The following is a 17,784-nucleotide window of genomic DNA, read 5'->3' as shown; positions in this document are numbered from 1 at the left end:
ACTTGAAATATAATTGATCAAAAAATCTTTTGAACTAAAATAAAGATCTATATCATTTTTATAGTTAGAAACAAATTTAGAACTAAAGATAATGGACTCTTTTCTTTTTTATCGGTATGACAAATGATTATTCTTTATGTATACTATGTTTGTTAGTTAAACTTTTTTGTTAATTATTGATAATTAAACCAGATCATCTACATTATAATTATCTACTGAACTTAGTGCTTATTTAATTGTTTACGTCTGTCCTCTATTTAGTTTGTTTATTCAATAGACTCTATTACACTGTGATATATGTTTAGACATGATGATGTTTATATTTGTGAGTTAATTTTATTTATATTTATATCTTTTATTAGTAACTTTATTGTTTTATTTTTATTATTTTGATAAAATATGCAAAAAAATTTAAAAATTTTATTTTAGTTAAAAGGGCTAAAAGCCCGCGGGCCGGCCCGAGCCCGTTATCTCACGGGCCGGGCTTGAAAAAATGAGTGATTTTTGGAACTCGGGCTTAAACGGGCCGGTCCGTTTAAGCCCGAGCCCGTGATGGGCCGGCCCTGCAGGGCCAGGCCGGCCCGTTTTCCCAGTACTAGGTAGAACACTCCATTTGGATATGTGTACGATTTATGGTGATTTTTCAAAGTTAGGGTTTGAAATCTGGAAACAGTGTTAAGCTTTTGGAAGGGTGTCGAGTTCCGTACAAGTCTGGTACTGTTCGACATAGAATTGGTTCCTGAAACTATTTTTCCTTTAAATTTAACTTAATAATATTTCAGTGAGACTTGGAAGCACTCAATTTGGAGTTTTATAGATTTAATTATGAATTTTCAAAGTTGAGCAAAAATTCTAGAGATTCTGCGTGAACAGTACCCGCGAACCAAAATTTCCAGATTTGATCTTCTTGAATCTAAAGCCATCTAAAGTGGTCCTAATTGACAAGAAATGGATCATAAGGATGGGAAATGATGAGATTTATGTTAGAAAAGCTAGAAAGAAAACCCTAAGACTAAGAGAAAGGGTTGAGGTTCAAGAGAGCTAGCTTTGAACTTTATGTAATCTAGTGGTCCTAATAGATTGTATGATCATTATGACTATGTTTAGGACCTTTGGAACATCCAAGAGGATGTTTGATGATGTTGACCAAAAGCTAACATGGTTGGAAAGTCAAGGGAGTCAAAGGAAAAGTAAGAGGAAGGCTTGAGGTGCAATGTAGTGAACTTACCTATTGTCATTGCTTGATGTTGTATGCTTGTGTGTTGCCGTGTACATGTTATTGAATGTTATTGTGACATGTTTTAGCTACTGTAATTGCTATTCATGATGAGTAGATTATGTCTCCATGGCCATGCATCAAGAAGTTAGCTTTGAGCATGCTAGTATGTCACTAATTAACAAGAGAATAAACAAGTTGCGTGTAGTGCATGAGCATCCATTTAGCATGATTAATATGGTATTGTTTGCTACTGAGATTCCCCTGAATCTCACCCCCTCCCTAACCAACCATTTAGGTCAATCAATGATGGGCACTAATGGCATGAGAAGCAAGGAGAAGAAGTAGAGAATTATTAATGCAAATGATTGATATGAATATTCAATGTATAATTCTCCTATGCTGTAAATTATGTTATGAATGCCATCAATTCAATGTATATGCTTAGGATGTTTATGGCATGAATGAAAGTATATGAGTATGAATGAGAAAGATTAAGCCCATGTTATGTATGTCAAAGAAATAAAAAGAATTAAAGTAAGGAGATATTAAAGGATAAAACGTAGGTCCTGAAGCAGTTAGTTTTGAGCTTCAGTTTGACCTATCAAATGAATGATTTAAATCACGAGATTTGGCAGACATATAGTGCACATCCCAAGCTTCAAAATGAGTGGTAAACCACCTCATTTGGATGTGTATACAATGAGATATGAATTTTCGAAGTTAAGGCGCATAATATGAAAAGTCCAGATTTTACCAAGTGAATAGTAATTTTAATCCAATAAACTGTACGTTTGTAGTGAGGATGAGTTCAGTTGAATATTTTTCCCTTAAAGAAAATTGAAAGATCTTTCCGTAGAATTTTGGAACACCTCCATACGATTTTTGTAGAATTAGTTATGATTTTCCAAAGTTGGACCTGTAATCTGAAAACTAGACAGTGAATAGTAATTTTTCGAAAATTAACGTCCAAATTGAAATTTTCAAGTTTAAGACCATCCAAAGTGGTTTGGAATGGTTCTAAATGACTGCTAAGGTACTATATAAGAAAGGTGTGACAGTCTGGGCCACATAAATGAGAAACGCATTTCTAAACTCCATCAAGATGGATTTCTCAACTCATTTGATTTTGAATCATATGATACTTGCGAGTCTTGCTTGTTAGGAAAGATGACTAAGTCACCTTTCACTGGGCATAGTGAGGGCCACTGATTTGTTAGGCCTCATACATACAGATGTGTGTGGACCGATGAATACAAATGCCAGAGGAGGTTATTCGTACTTCATCACATTCATAGATGATTTTAGCAGATATGGGTACATCTATCTGATGAAACATAAATCCGAATCTTTTGAAATGTTCAAGATATTTCAAAATAAAGTACAAAACCAGCTTGGCAAAACAATTAAAGCCCTTTGATCTGATCGGGGACGTGAATATTTGAGCCAAGAGTTCATTGATCATCTTAGGAGTTGTGGGATAGTCTCACAATTGACTCCTCCAGGAACACCACAATAGAATGGCGTTTCTAAACGGAGGAATCGAACACTATTAGATATGGTTCGATCCATGATGAGTCGAACAGATCTTCCACCATCCTTTTGGGGCCATGCCCTAGAGACAGCTGCGTTCACACTGAATCGTGTTCCATCTAAGGTAGTTGAAAAGACTCCCTATGAGATATGGACTGGGAGAAAACCTAGTTTGTCTTTTCTCAAGATTTGGGGATGTGAGGTTTATGTTAAGCAACAAGCCTTAGATAAATTAGCGCCAAAATCCTCAAAGTGCCTTTTTATGGGATATCCTAAGGAAACCAAGAGATACTATGTCTACAACCCCACCGATAACAAAGTGTTTGTTGTCAGAAATGGTATCTTTCTCGAATGAGAATTTATCTCTAAAAGAACCAGTGGGAGCAAGGTACATCTCGAAGAAGTTCGAGAGCCACAAGACACCATAGACCTACAAGTGGAAACCAGAGATAACTCACAACAAGTTGTTAAACTCCTCAAGTCACGCAAGGTCCACGGAGATCTAATAGGGCACGTTTTCAGCCTCAGAGATATGGATTTCTAATTTCTGACAATCGTGATGTGTTGCTCATTGAGCATAATGAGCCGACTACCTATCAAGAGGCTATATTGGGACCAAACTCTGAAAAATGGCTTAATGCCATGAAGTCTGAGATGCAATCTATGTACAACAATCAGGTTTGGACCTTAGTCGACCCTCCTGAAGGTGTAAAAATCGTCGGGTGCAAGTAGGTTTTTAAGGAGAAAACTGACATGGATGGCAATGTAAATGTCTACAAGGCATGACTGGTTGCAAAAAGATTTACTCAAACTCATGGTATAGACTATGATGAGACTTTTTCCCCAGTTGCAATGGCCAAGTCAATCAGAATCCTTCTTGCCATTGCAGCATATTATGACTATGAAATATGGCAGATGGACGTCAAGACAGCATTCCTTAATGGAAAGCTACTTGAGGATGTGTACATGACACAACCTGAAGGGTTTGTGCGTTCCGAGGACTCTGGTAAGGTGTGCAAGCTTCAAAGGTCCATTTATGGATTGAAGCAAGCATCTTGGAGTTGGAATCATCGTTTTGATGAAGTAGTCAAAGGGTTTGGATTTCTTCAAAATGTTGATGAACCTTGTGTGTACAAGAAGGTTAGTGGGAGCACAGTTTTGTTTTTGGTACTCTATGTCGATGACATCCTACTTATTGGGAATGACATTCCTACCTTGCAGATTGTCAAGTCTTGGTTAGGAAAGTCTTTCTCAATGAAAGACTTGGGTGAAGCCACCTACATCTTAGGAATTAGGATCTATAGAGATAGATCTAAAAGACTTCTAGGACTAAGTCAGAGCACATACATAGACAAAATACTGCATAGGTTCAGTATGCAGGAATCAAAGAGGGGTTTCATACCCATGTCTCATAGTATTCACCTCAGCAAGGATTTGTGTCCTAGTACACCTGATCAGCGAGGTTGCATGAGTAAGGTTCCATATGCCTTGGCTATTGGATCTATCATGTACGCCATGTTATGTACTCAATCGGATGTCTCATTTACTTTAAGTATGACTAGCAGATATCAACAGGACCCTGGTGAGGGCCATTGGATTGCTGTCAAGAATATCCTTAAGTACTTAAGAAGGACTAAGGACTTATTCTTGGTCTATGGTTGATTGGATGATGAGCTTTGTGTAACTGGTTACACAGATGCAAGTTTCCAAACTCACCAGGACGACAATAAATCGCAATTGGGATACATATTCCTCCTGAATAATGGAGCAGTAAGCTGGAAGAGCTCTAAGCAGGGCACTATAGCAGATTCTGCAACAAAAGCTGAGTATATAGCAGCATCTGATGCAGCTAAGGAAGCCGTATGGATTAGGAAGTTCGTTACTGAACTTGGGGTGATACCTACCATCTCAGATCCAATAACTTTGTTCTGTGACAACAGCGGTGCCATTGCACAAGCCAAAGAGCCTAGGTCACATCAAAGGACCAAGCATATACTTAGGCGATTTCATCTCATCAGAGAAATCAACGATAGAGGTGATATAAAAATATGCAAAGTAGCAAGAGAAGACAATGTTGCTGATCCTCTAACAAAGCCGCTTGTGCAAGCAAAGCATGAGCGTCATGTTAGGTCAATGGGAATTAGACAAATTAATGATTGTACCTAGTGCAAGTGGGAGGATGTTGGAAATTGTGCCCTAGGGGCCAATCATTGTGTTATGAACATTGTTGATTTATGAATTTCTTTATTATGTTATCATATTATTTGCATGTTTACTGTTATGACTATCCTTGGATAACTCATGATTTATCCTAAATGTCCCTAGTCGGTCATCTATGTGGGAGCATAGATGAAATAAGACCAGTATGACTTTGAAGATATATAGAGATATAAATCAAAGTCATAGGCACATGTAAGAGTACAAGGTGTTGGACCGACCCGCTATGAGAGAGCTGCATGGGTTAAGTCATAAGCTTCTCTCATATACAAACCATGTCACTGTGCCCTTTGACCTGAGATCATCATGGATTCCTACATGAGAAACGCTCAGCTTTGACCTAGTCAAAAGTCACTTTTGACCGAGTGATCATAAAGACTATGTTCAGGCTTAGTGTTTTTTCATGCGGAGGAATGAGAATAGTCAAGATGGAATTTGTCCCTCACATTCGTAGAGAGACATTACTGGGCCCCTCGATGAGTGAGTCTGAGAAATGTATGGCCATACTATAATGGAAAGGTGGTTCTGTTTCTATACTCAGACTACTCAAAGATCGAGAAAGTAACGGTCATGAATAGGAGGATGACGTTCTCCATGCCTCATCCATGACCAAAATGTCGTGTGACAAAAGGGACGTGATAGGTTGTATGAAAGGTTACATCGTTCAATTATCCTCATATGATTTGGATAGTCATGATGTCTTGCTAGAGACTGCTTACGACTTGTGAGTCATTATAGTTAATGGCCCACTGCCAACTTCATATGGGCCTACAGGGTCGCACACAAAATAGCCCAACACGAGCTATGATGTCCAGCTTCATTGAATCTAAGATATGTCTAGATTCAATGAATAATATAGGGTGGACGTATATATATATAAATTCATATATATATATATATATATACATATTATATAAATATAAGAGATATTAATTGTTAGATTTAATTTGTAAGGATAAATTAGATCTATATAAATTAATTCCGTCATATCTTTATTTTAAATTAAATAAATAGGTGAATTAAATCTGTGAGACGGATTTAATATAAACCATATTTATTTAATTGTTTTCTTATCTGATCACGCAATATTTGATATTGTATTAATTTCAGAATTAATTTAGGATTAATTTCAAAATCAAATATCCTTCATAATACCTATAGCATCCTATATATTTGATATTAGGAGCTAGGGTTTTGGGTGTGAGAGTGAAAAGCTTGCAGATAAGAGACGGTCAGTAAATAGAGAAGGGAGGACGGATTCTTCGAAAAAATAAACCCTAAAAGGACAAGAGGCGCTAGCACGTCGTTCGTGATTGGAACGCTGTTCGTGTAGATACCGGTAGAGGAAGCCGATCTGAGTTGTCGATTTCGAGCGATAAAAGAGGCGAGCAGAGGCATCCTGAATGACGGAATCCCTGAGCCACCAAGAAATTGAACATCGAAGGTAATACTTCTTACTACTTGACTTAAACACAATCGGTAGATCCAGGTAAGGGATTGAAATTTTTAAAGTTATTTTCCGTTGCGCGTCTTTCAATTCCCTTCAACTTAATCATGGACTTATTGAGTACCCTTATGATCTATTTTGATGCACTTTAAAGTTTTTGAAGTATCCAGCTACCTCTGTTGTTTGTGTGTTGTGTTTCTCTCTTATTTGGGTGTTTTTGTGTTGTTCTGTGCTCTCTGTGACACTTCGCCATTGTTAGGTTGCTCTCTGTGACATTTCACCACGGCGAACTCCAACCTTCGCCGCCTGTTTCTGGGTGTTGCTCTCGGGATGGTTTTGCCACGGCGAAACATCCTTCTCTCCCTTTGTTTTCATCTCGGGAATGGTTCGCCACGGCAAACCCACCGTTTTTCAGCGTTGATCAGTTTCGTTTTTACTCTATTTTTCCTTGTGAAATTCCCTTTTTATCCTCCATGTCTGCCAACCCATTCTATTCTCTTATATCCATTTCGGTCTTTTCCCTTCCCCATCCTATTATACTCCCTTTACCCCTTCAATTTTCAAAACCATCGGCCCCTCTCATATTCAGCAACCGCACGTCCTCTCCCATTCAGAAACCCACGCTTCTCTCTGCCTTCACCCTTTAGACTGTCGACCTCCTCCCCTTCGCCATTCTTCTCCAGCGCTCTCTCCCTATCTCCTCTTCTCCCTTTATCTCTTCCCTCTTTGATTTCAGTGGCCACTCCTTCTCTTCCTCTGCAATTCTCCAGTCTGTGCTGAAGCTCCCTCTTTCTCTCCATTGTGGTATGATTCCTATCTTCCTTTGTTCTTTCTTTTGTTTTAATTCTGTTTAGTTGTTAGTTTGTTTATTTGTTCTATTATTGTGTTGTTGGGTTGGGTTATTTTGATGTTAGATTGTAGTTACGTAGCTCTTAGGCTATCTCATGATTCATGGTGTATTTTGTATTTCTTTAATGGGAAAATTACTGTAGAGTCCCACAGAAGACAATTTACTACCAGAAGGTCCCATGAAATCCCCAAATTCCTATGAGGTCCCAAGGGACCTTATAGCAAAAAATTTGAAACTTGCAATTACTTTCTTGCCCTTTTTGATTAGAGAAAGTAACCGAAGCACACTCAAAATCGTTTCGGTTTTCATCTTCGTGAAATCGGCCGCGCGCTCACACTCCGTCGCCCGCTCACACTCCGTCGCCCGCTCACACTCCGCCACCGTGTCGTTGGTGCTTTATCCTTGTGTGCTCCGACAGGTTCAATCTCCGGCGAGGTCTGTTAGTTTCTGGTTGGTACATTGTCGGTCGGTGCTCCGCATTCGGTCACTCTCTGGTCCAACGCCTTCAATCCCCTGCACGGTCCATCGGTCTCGGGTTTGCACGCCATCAGTCTGTCGTCCGCAGTCTGTCGGTCTCTCGTCCGCCCGCCGTCGCCGTCTTCTCCGACGCATTGAACGGTTTCAATCTCCAGCACGGTCCGGCCGACTCTGGTCAGCACTCCATCCCTCTCTGGTCCGCACTCAGTTGCCGTCTGCTCCGACGCCGTGAACTCTCTGGTACAGTCCGGTGGTCTCTCTACTAACGCCTCAATCTCCAGACAACTAGTCTCTCTCGGTTAGAATATTTGACAATTTGAAGCTTCTTGGTCATATTTTGAAAAATGTTTGGTTTGGAATGTTTGAACATTTGAATTGTTGATTGTTCGTAAAAGCTGCTCGATGACCTGAAGTGGTTTGGAATGTTCGGTTGTTTCGTGTGTTTATATATGGAACCAGTGATAACCGTGACTTGTATTTTCACTGTGATATTAGAAATGTGATGTATGTGGATATTACAATGATCTGACATGCGAATAAAAGTTAGGGGCAAAAGTTGGGGCTGGTTGGTACAAAGTTATATTAGAGATCAGTTTGAAGAACACTGGTTAAAATTGTCAAAAATATGATTTGGTAGAGCTTTTTAAATGCAGCAATCAGTTATTGTTAATATTGCTGAATTAAAAGGGAGAACTTTATGTAATTGATTTGTTCGGCAATAAAATAATAAAGGTTTTGTTTGGCTTTTTATGGTGGGCTCCATGGTGGAATGTTAATTTGGCCATAAGGTCAGAAAGGGAATTGCTTGTTGGATATAGCACCTATTGGCTCTATACTATAACCAATGAAGGGAAATTCATTCTGGTGGATTGATTTGTGATCCATATTATTTACTGCCGTTCATTGCTTTCTGTCATCCAAAGGGATATATTTTGATTTTGTTGATTAGTGAATAATTTGGTGGTGTTGAAGATACTTACTATTTTAAAATATATGTTGATGATAGTAATTTTTTTCCTTTTTGCAGTCGAACAAAATGACTAAAAAGAGTAAGAGTAAAGATGGACAAAGGGCTAGGAATTTCTCCGGATACATATTATTCACTGAAGAGTTTTATGAGCAGAACAAGAAGAAGTTTAAGTCTTTTGAAGAGGGCACTAACTCTGTGAAAAAGGCTTGGGGGAACTTAACAGAAGAGGAGAAAGAACAATATGGTGAAAGGGCTAAAGAAATGAGAGTCCCACCAAAAGGGAAGAATTATATTGTTCCCTTTCACACACGCTGTGCTCCGGGACAATTTATGGAAGTCTGCAAGCAATTAAAGAAAAGTAAAGAGAAGATGGAAAGACTGAAAAGAATAGGTTTTGATAAATTGGTTGACATATGCTGCTCACAGATCTATAGAGATTTTTGTGGTGAATTGATCCGTGTGTTTGACCCTGTAAGTAGGCAAATTTCAATTCGAGGGCAGACGCATTTAGTGGGGCCCGAAGATGTAAATGAATTGATAGGTCTACCATTTAAGGGGGAAGATATTAAAATAAATGTGGAGAATGAAGATGAAACGTTCAAGAAATTAAGGAGTGACTACGGGAAAGTGCCATACAAAACAATAGGAACATGGTTGATTGAAGGAAAAGAGGAAGAAAAGTTTGAATTCCTTTTTGTTATGTATGCACTAGGAGTCCTCTTGTGTCCTGGCTCTAGTGTATGGGTGAGTGATAAAGTGTTGAAAGTCATGGTGGTGACAAAGGATAGTTTAGGACACTATGATTGGAGCAGCTTAGTTTTGAAAGAATTCTGCAACTCAATTGCAGAGTTCAAGAAAGGAAAGAAGAAAGGAAAAGCTGATGGGACGAAAAATGTGGGAGGTTGCATGTACTTCCTAATGGTAAGTGTGGGTATGATTCATTTACTTTGATGTTAGTTTATTGTCAATGTGCTGTGTAGGTTGTGATTGGTTGCTCTGTATGTTGTTATTTACTACTCTGTTGTCAATGTGCTGTGTAGGTTGTTATTTACTATGCTGTCAACTGCTTATGTATAGGTTGTGATTTGCTGGTGTCAAGGTTGTTATAGTACTGTGTGCAGGTTGTTAATGGATTGTGTTGGTTTGTCACCTGGTTATGTATAGGTTGTAATTGCCTTTTGTTCGTGTTGTCATTCGGTTTATCGTGGGTGGTCAATGGCTGCTGTGCATGTTGTGAATGACACAACTGTAGGTTGTGATTAGCTGATGTGTAGGTTGTGACTGTATGTTGTGGAGGTTGTTATTTTCCTGTGTTCAGGTTGTCATTAGGATGTGTTGGTTTGTCACCTGGTTATGTATAGGTTGTAATTGCAGTCTGTTCGTGTTGTCATTCTGTTGAGTATGGGTTGTCACTGGATGCTGTACATGTTGTGAATGGCGCAAATGTATGTTGTGACAGGGTTATGTGTAGGTTGTGATTGGTCACTGTGTATGTTGTTATTTACTACTCTATGTCGTCAGTTGGAGAAATGTACGCTGTGAACTGGTTATGGATATGTTGTGACTGTGAAGTGTAGAGGTTGTTATTGTCCTGTGTGCAGGTTGTCATTAGGATGTGTTGGTTTGTCACCTGGTTATGTATAGGTTGTAATTGCATTCTGTTCGTGTTGTCATTCTGTTGAGTATGGGTTGTCACTGGATGCTGTACATGTTGTGAATGGCGCAAATGTATGTTGTGACAGGGTTATGTGTAGGTTGTGATTGGTCACTGTGTATGTTGTTATTTACTACTCTATGTCGTCAGTTGGAGAAATGTACGCTGTGAACTGGTTATGGATATGTTGTGACTGGCTGGTGTAGAGGTTGTTATTGTGCTGTGTGCAGGTTGTCATTAGGATGTGTTGGTTTGTCACCTGGTTATGTATAGGTTGTAATTGCAGTCTGTTCGTGTTGTCATTCTGTTGAGTATGGGTTGTCATTGATGCTGTACATGTTGTGCATGGCGTAAATGTATGTTGTGACAGGCTTATGTGTAGGTTGTGATTGGTCACAGTGTATGTTGTTATGGGGCAGTGTGTAGGTTGTGATTGGTCACTGTGTATGTTGTTATTGGGCAGTGTGTAGGTTGTGATTGGTCACTGTGTATGTTGTTATTGGGCAGTGTGTAGGTTGTGATTTTCCGCTGTTTATGTTGTCAGTGGCCTGTTTGGATGATGTTGTTGTATATCTAAGTTATCATTAACTTCACATGCAGATTTATTGCCTACAACACTTTCCTCTCGGAAAAGAAAAGGCGGCAAAAAATGAAAATGCCATTACTTATTGGGATGAGGAAAAAGTGAAGGCAAGAGTGAAATCAGAAAAGAATAGCGACAGAGGCATACTGCATGGCGTTCCGAGTGTCGGTGGGGCTTCAACAAGTGCATCCAACACAGGAATAAAGCTAACCCACCCTGTAAGTAAATCATGTGAAGCTTATTTTGGTGCTGTGTAGAATTTGGAGTAATGATAACTTTCATTACTGTTGTTTTGCAGGAAATCAAGAGAACGTATGAAAGGTTGATGACCATGGTTGAAGGGTTGGTGTCGACAATTGGAGAAGAGTTGGTTTCCCTGCAGTTGAGGTTGACGGATGAGATTGACAAGGAAGATGTGGTGGAAGCAGTAAGTAGCGAAGATGACAAAGAGAAGGCAACTGAAGATGAAGAAACCGGTGAAGAAGGTAAAGGAAGCCCAAAAGATTCAATTTTGTCACAAGAGGAACAACAGAGTGAACCAGAAGGAGATGATAAAGAAGAGGGCAAAAGTGCTTCGCGTGAAGAAGAGAGTCAATCTCAACCTGAGGAGAAAGGAGAAGGGAGTCACTCTGGATCAGAGGATGATGGAGAAGAAAAAACACAAGACAAGTCTAGTGATGCAGCAGCAGAAGAGGATAAGGGTGTAGGCGATGAAATGGAGGAAAAGGATGAAATGGACCAGCAAGCACAAGGGCAAATGGATGTAAGAAGATCAACACGGGTGAGAAGCCGTGCAATCAAATCTCCCTGGTTAGAGGAGGTGAAAAAAGGCCGTGGCAAGAGAAAAGCTGACGAGAAAGAGGAATTATTCCAGATGTGCACGAGAAGATGTGATCAAGATGAAGGTGCCAAGTAAGTGTTGGGACTGATTGTAATTGGGACAACTGATTGACAACAATTTTACACATACAACCCTTGTGCTCATTGTTCCTTTTGCTGCAGGTACATTGTAGAGATGTATGGGTACTTCTTGACACGTGCTGAGCTTTGCTGCCTACAAGACAGGAAATGGATGAACGACAGGGTAAGACAGTTGTTTATATAGATAGAGAACTGCGAATGTCATTATGATCATGACTAACTGTTTGTATGTGTGATATAGTTCATGTCTATGGTGGCGAGAACCTTGGTGGGAGATGAAAAAGAGAACCACAGTCGTGTCAGTAGGCACATTTTTACACCCGAGTTAATGCAAACAATGGCCGCTAATCCTCTTAGGTGGAGCATGGAAAAACATGAACATGAAATCTTACCGGAGCACATAGGATATAACATTGGAGACTGTGACTTCATATTTGGCCCCACCCTTTTCAATTACCATTGGTTCTGTTACGTGATGGATGTAAGAACCATGCGTTTCTATGCCCTTGACTCGTTGGTGGACAATTTGACGATGTTGAGATTACAAAGAGAGGAAGAAGAAGCAATGAAAACAGGGAAGAAACCACAAAGGAAGCAAGGGAAGAAGAGAGGACAGATAGATCCTAAGCAATTCATGGCGAGAGGGATTGTATGCACAACTTTACATTCATTCTATAACTTGTTAATGCGTTATGGTTGCTTGTCTGCTTAACTGTCCTGGTTGTTAATGCCTGCTGATTACTTGTCATTCGCTACAGCGAAGGTTGTTAATGCTTCCTGATAACTTGTCATTCACAACTGTCAAACTTGTTTCTTCTGTTTGTCCCTTTTTTGCAGAGAGATTGTTTCTGCCAAGTGCTTCGTGTGCTGAAGCCATCACTGTTTGCGGAGGAGGACAAGATTGACGAGGAAGTCACATGGGCAAAAGTTCATGTGCAATCTGACACGTGAGTTATTTTTCAACACAACAAGTACTTGTGTCTCAACTTTTGGGAGCTAATGTTCATTCACTAAAGTACTTGTTTTTCCTTTGTAGGGACTCTTGTGGGGTGCATGTGTTGAGCTGGTTACAAACATGGGACGGCACTGAGTATGGTGATGACGGCTACACAATGCCTAAGTACTCCCCTGAAGAAATCCATGACTTGAAGGTTGGATGCTTGTGGTGGCTCGTGACTCATCGGAACAACCTGCATGGCGATGAAGTGCTGTCTTTGCTGCGAGGAAACCCCCAAAGCAAGAGGAAGAAATAAATGACAAGCATATATTGTATTTACATTTATTTATTTGACAGCATAGTGACATCTGAACGTCAAGTTCACATTTTATTCTTTTCTTTGAGCATGTATGAATCCTGGATGTTAAGATATGTTAATGTGTTTTGATATCCTTTACTGGTTATCAAGTTTTTGTAAAGGCATTCATGTGTTTTCATCATGGCCACAAATGCAGACTGAATAAGACTGGATAAACAAATGGTACCCACGGTGACATGATAGGCATATATCAGAGTCCTCTCTGCCACATCTGTTTACAACCTCAACAGGGGTTGTTCACAACCTCAAAAGGGATTGTTGACAACCCGAACAGAATTGGTTAACAACTCACTCGGGGTATAACACAGCTGTTAACTTAATTATATTATGAGCACATATAACGACCTTAATAGCAAAAATTGGGAGCATTTTAAAGTCATTAACAGCTTTAAAAGAACCAAATCATATTACAGCAGATTTTTATTCCAGCAATTCATTTACAACCTCAACAGGGATTGTTGACAACCCGAACAGAATTGGTTAACAACCTTCGCATTGCCCCTGACAACTGACGCTGGGGATACCACAACCTCCACATGAGATCTAATTCTAACCAAATCATATCATATTATGACTTTAACACAGCTCGAATGTCTTAAGAAATCACTGAACACTGGAAGTAGGAGAAATTGTCACTTTATATCAGTAACATAATTGAGACTGCTAATGACAACCTGCATGGCGTCTGATAACAAGTCCATTACAACCTATTCACCAGTACATCAAAAATACAGAAATGATGTTATATCAGATTACAACCAGGTGTCATTTACCACTTGATATATATATGTACAACATAACTACACCAAATTTACAACCTATTCAAAAAAGCATACGTGTTGCATGTGTGGATAATGACGGACAACTTGAGGTGTAGGTTATGACATTTACAAAAAAAATGCTGTCACAAGCATTCACAAAACGAAATATCAACAAGCCACCAGCAAAGCTCAACTTGGATTGGGGTTCTGGCAAGTCTTCACAGTGTGGCCTGGCTCATGGCATCTTCCACAGTGGTAAAGTTTTTTACTTTGAAATTGAGATTCAATCCTTCTTTTCTTTGGCCTCCCTGAGGGTCTTTTAGTGATTGGTGGCTGTAAAAATGTTCCCGTCATCATCTGCGTAACGGTGAGAGCTTCGGGACGAGGACAATCATGTGTCGCAATTGGCCTCATACTACTTGCATATATCTTCTCTTGGGCTGACAGCTTATAGCAATCATCTACAAATTCATAAACACTACCATGAAGTAGCTTTATCGCTGCACAGGCATGAGCACAAGGTACTCCGCTCATTTGCCATGCTAAACAAGTGCATTTCTGAGCTGTGAGATCAACAGTGACACAAATTATTCCAGTAGGAGATGTAGTATCAACTTGAACTCGGTTATCTCCATAATATACAGTATGCATATTCTCCGCTCTTGCTACTTTTTCTTGCAACTTGGACTCAATATTTGGCCCAACGCCATTTGTCCAATTTTCCATTGCCATTTTGCTTGCAACCATCTTCTTGGCTAATTTCTCCATATGCTCATGTATGAGAACTGACACATTGTGCTTCCTCTCCTTCAAAATCCAGGCATTAAACGACTCCGCAACATTAGTGGTGATGTTATCCCATCGCTTAAACGGGAATTTGCTTAAAGCCCACCGATCTACATCTCCTTGAGTGTCAACCCAATCAGCCAATTGTGGACAGAATGATCTAAGTTTCCCCATTGCAGCAACATATTCATCCTCAATCCTTGCATAGGCGATTCCATCCAGCATTTTCAATGCAACGTCCTTTGAAGTACCTGAAACTCGTCCCCTGCCTCGGTTAATTTTTAAATAATGTGCACTAAAATTTTCTTTCACATGCCTATAACAAAAAGCATGTCTCTCGCCACCAAATATTGTTCGCACAGCACCTATAATGGCATTATTCCGATCTGAAACTATCGTTGTCTCCACTGATCTTGTGATGTCTTTGATGTTCTGGAGAAACCAAGCCCAATCATCATATGTCTCCCCACTAACTATAGCATATGCTAATGGAAATAGTTCATTGTCTGCATCATATGCATTAGCTGAAATCAATGTCCCCCTGTAAGGACCACTTAGATGACAGCCGTCTATATAAAGTATATGTCGACACCCTTCTAAAAATCCATTAATTGAGCATCCATAAGCAATGAACACCCTCTGAAATCTGTTACTATCCAACCCTTCCCATCGAGCACTTGTGTTTGGATCAGTTTCAATGAGCCTTTCACAAATCCAGGGAATCGCCATGTATGAATCCTGTGCACGACCATGTATTTCCCTCAATGCTCTTTCTCTACCCCTGTATGCTTGACTATAATTCAGTCGCACCCCATATTCTCTATACAGATCTCTTCTAAGTTCATTAGCATTCTTGTCTATATTACACCTCAAAGAATCTATCATGATTGATGATGTTAAGTTTGACCCTCTAGAGTGAGATACAACCAAGCTGTCCTGTGCATAATGCACATGCTCACTTCTTAAGGTTCTAATTATTAACAACTCAGAATCTTGTCTTTGTCCCATTGAGTATGCACCCATATACCACGGGCATCCCTCCGCCATACACTTCACAATGATCTTTTGTTGATTGTTCTTCACAAACTTGTATGAAAACTTCACAGCAATACTGTACCTATACAGTGCTTGCCTAAGAGCCACTGCATTAGGAAAAATCTGTCCTTCTCCGATAACCAAACCCTTCCACTTTATTGAATTCATTTCCGGAATTGGGGTTGGCATCATTTCTGAACCACATGGCAACAATAGTGGGTCTTCACTAACCACATTAGGTGGAGACATGGACAATGTATCTGAACCTCCGAACAAGTCTTCCATCCTACATAACAGAACAGGTCAAGGGGTCGTTAATGACAACCTTCGATCACTATAATAACAACTTATGCACAACAGTTGACAATAGCTAATATTACTTCGAAATTTAAATAACACAACTTACACATGTTGCTCTTCTATTACAACATCCCTTGTTAGTTGTGAATTTTGATCTCCATTTTCTCCTATATATACATGACCACTGTCGCCATTGAAGTTAATCAAATGTTCTACTCCTTCATCATCTACAAGGTCCACAAATGTACACTCATCAAAGGTTACTGTGAATTTCATAACCATTCCATTACTTTCTTTTCCCACAATTGATGCCACCATTGTTCTAAATTCTCCATATGATGTCCCTTCTTTTATCATTCTTGTTCTCACACCACCTCCAACATACTGCGTTTCACCTTCTACACCATTAATAAATTGTCCTCCTATATGGAGGTAGCAAAACAATTGCTTTGCACTGGAAGTTGCCATCCTGGATATCAACCTGCCACAATCACTTGTTAATAACAAGTCATACAGTTATGTTAACAACCTTCGATGTACCCATTAACAACACATTTAACCATCGCATTTGAGGGGTTACAATAATAAATATCTGTCATTTTCCACTCATTTCCATCAGCAACACAGCATCATTGCCCGAAAAACAGAGCATCATTCACCGAAAAACAGAGCATTGCTTTCTAACCATAGCCACACATAGTAAAACCACACCTAACATGATTAAAACCACATATGACTAAAATGAGCCTCCCTTGATATTTCTAGAGAGCTTAATCACATGCTTAATACCAACGTATAAACACCCAATCAACTTTTCAGACCAGCATTAAAGCTGCGACTGGTTGTTAATAACAAGTCATACAGTTATGTTAACAACCTTCGATGTACCCATTAACAACACATTTAACCATCGCATTTGAGGGGTTACAATAATAAATATCTGTTATTTTCCACTCATCTTCATCAGCAACACAGCATCAGTGACCGAAAAACAGAGCCTCATTCACCGAAAAACAGAGCATTGCTTTCTAACCCTAGCCACACATAGTAAAACCACACCTAACATGATTAAAACCACATATGACTAAAATGAGCCTCCCTTAATATTTCTAGTGAGTTGAATCACATCTTTAATACCCACATATCAACACACAATCAACTTTTCAGACCAACATTAAACTTGACACTGGTTGTGTACAGAAGAAGAGAAATGTTGTTAATGATGAGACGTACCAAGAAGATGAAGAAATAATGTCGCTTGCCTGCGATGGAGTACCAGCGCATAACTCCCTTCTTTCTTTCAGAAGCTTCTCTTCCTTGTGCATGCATAACAAACAACCGCACTAAATGAAGCCAATCAGCGTCTCTCCCTCTTTTCTTTCCTTTATCAATGACTGAGGGCAAGTACGTAATATCACAACTCAAATTATTTACCCAGAGGTCCCTGGGGACTTATGAGGAATTTGGGGATTTCATGGGACCTTCTGGTAGTAAATTGTCTTCTGTGGGACTCTACAGTAATTTTCCCTCTTTAATCTCTTTTACTTAATTCTGAAAGTTTTTGATAAACTGAAAACCTATGAATTATTACACGCTATTTGCTACTATCTAGGCTGTGATTTTGGTTTTCTGGGATAGTGTTAGTTCCTGTTTTTATGTGGCCTTTGTTTAGTGGGTTTTACTTCTTGTGTTCAGAGTATGCCTCGTACTAACACCCC

At 39.5% G+C, this 17,784-nt stretch overlaps 2 protein-coding genes across 2 annotated transcripts; one reads left to right on the top strand and one right to left on the bottom strand.

The window, feature by feature from the left end:
• Window positions 1-9,079: 9,079 nt before the first annotated feature.
• On the top strand, window positions 9,080-13,176 carry LOC114757493 (uncharacterized). Its single transcript, XM_028946562.1, has 7 exons — window positions 9,080-9,631; window positions 10,965-11,165; window positions 11,246-11,859; window positions 11,950-12,031; window positions 12,110-12,517; window positions 12,706-12,815; window positions 12,905-13,176. The coding sequence occupies exons 1-7, from the start codon at window positions 9,080-9,082 to the stop codon at window positions 13,119-13,121; spliced, it is 2,184 nt and encodes a 727-aa protein (XP_028802395.1). The 3' UTR covers window positions 13,122-13,176.
• A 958-nt stretch (window positions 13,177-14,134) lies between these two features.
• Window positions 14,135-16,408, bottom strand: LOC114757494 (uncharacterized). The gene is made up of 3 exons (XM_028946563.1): window positions 16,173-16,408; window positions 15,849-16,052; window positions 14,135-15,758 (listed from the first exon to the last, which is right to left on the bottom strand). Exons 1-3 carry the CDS (start codon window positions 16,382-16,384, stop codon window positions 14,135-14,137), a joined length of 2,040 nt encoding a protein of 679 aa, XP_028802396.1. The 5' UTR covers window positions 16,385-16,408.
• Between the last annotated feature and the right edge of the window lie 1,376 nt (window positions 16,409-17,784).

Source organism: Neltuma alba, unplaced genomic scaffold (genome assembly GCF_004799145.2).
Source record: "Neltuma alba isolate B1F8T4 unplaced genomic scaffold, ASM479914v2 tig00010598_pilon, whole genome shotgun sequence".
In the NCBI taxonomy this organism is placed as follows: domain Eukaryota; kingdom Viridiplantae; phylum Streptophyta; class Magnoliopsida; order Fabales; family Fabaceae; genus Neltuma; species Neltuma alba.
Note: the sequence above shows the minus strand (reverse complement) of the source record. Positions and strands in the feature narration are given on the sequence as shown.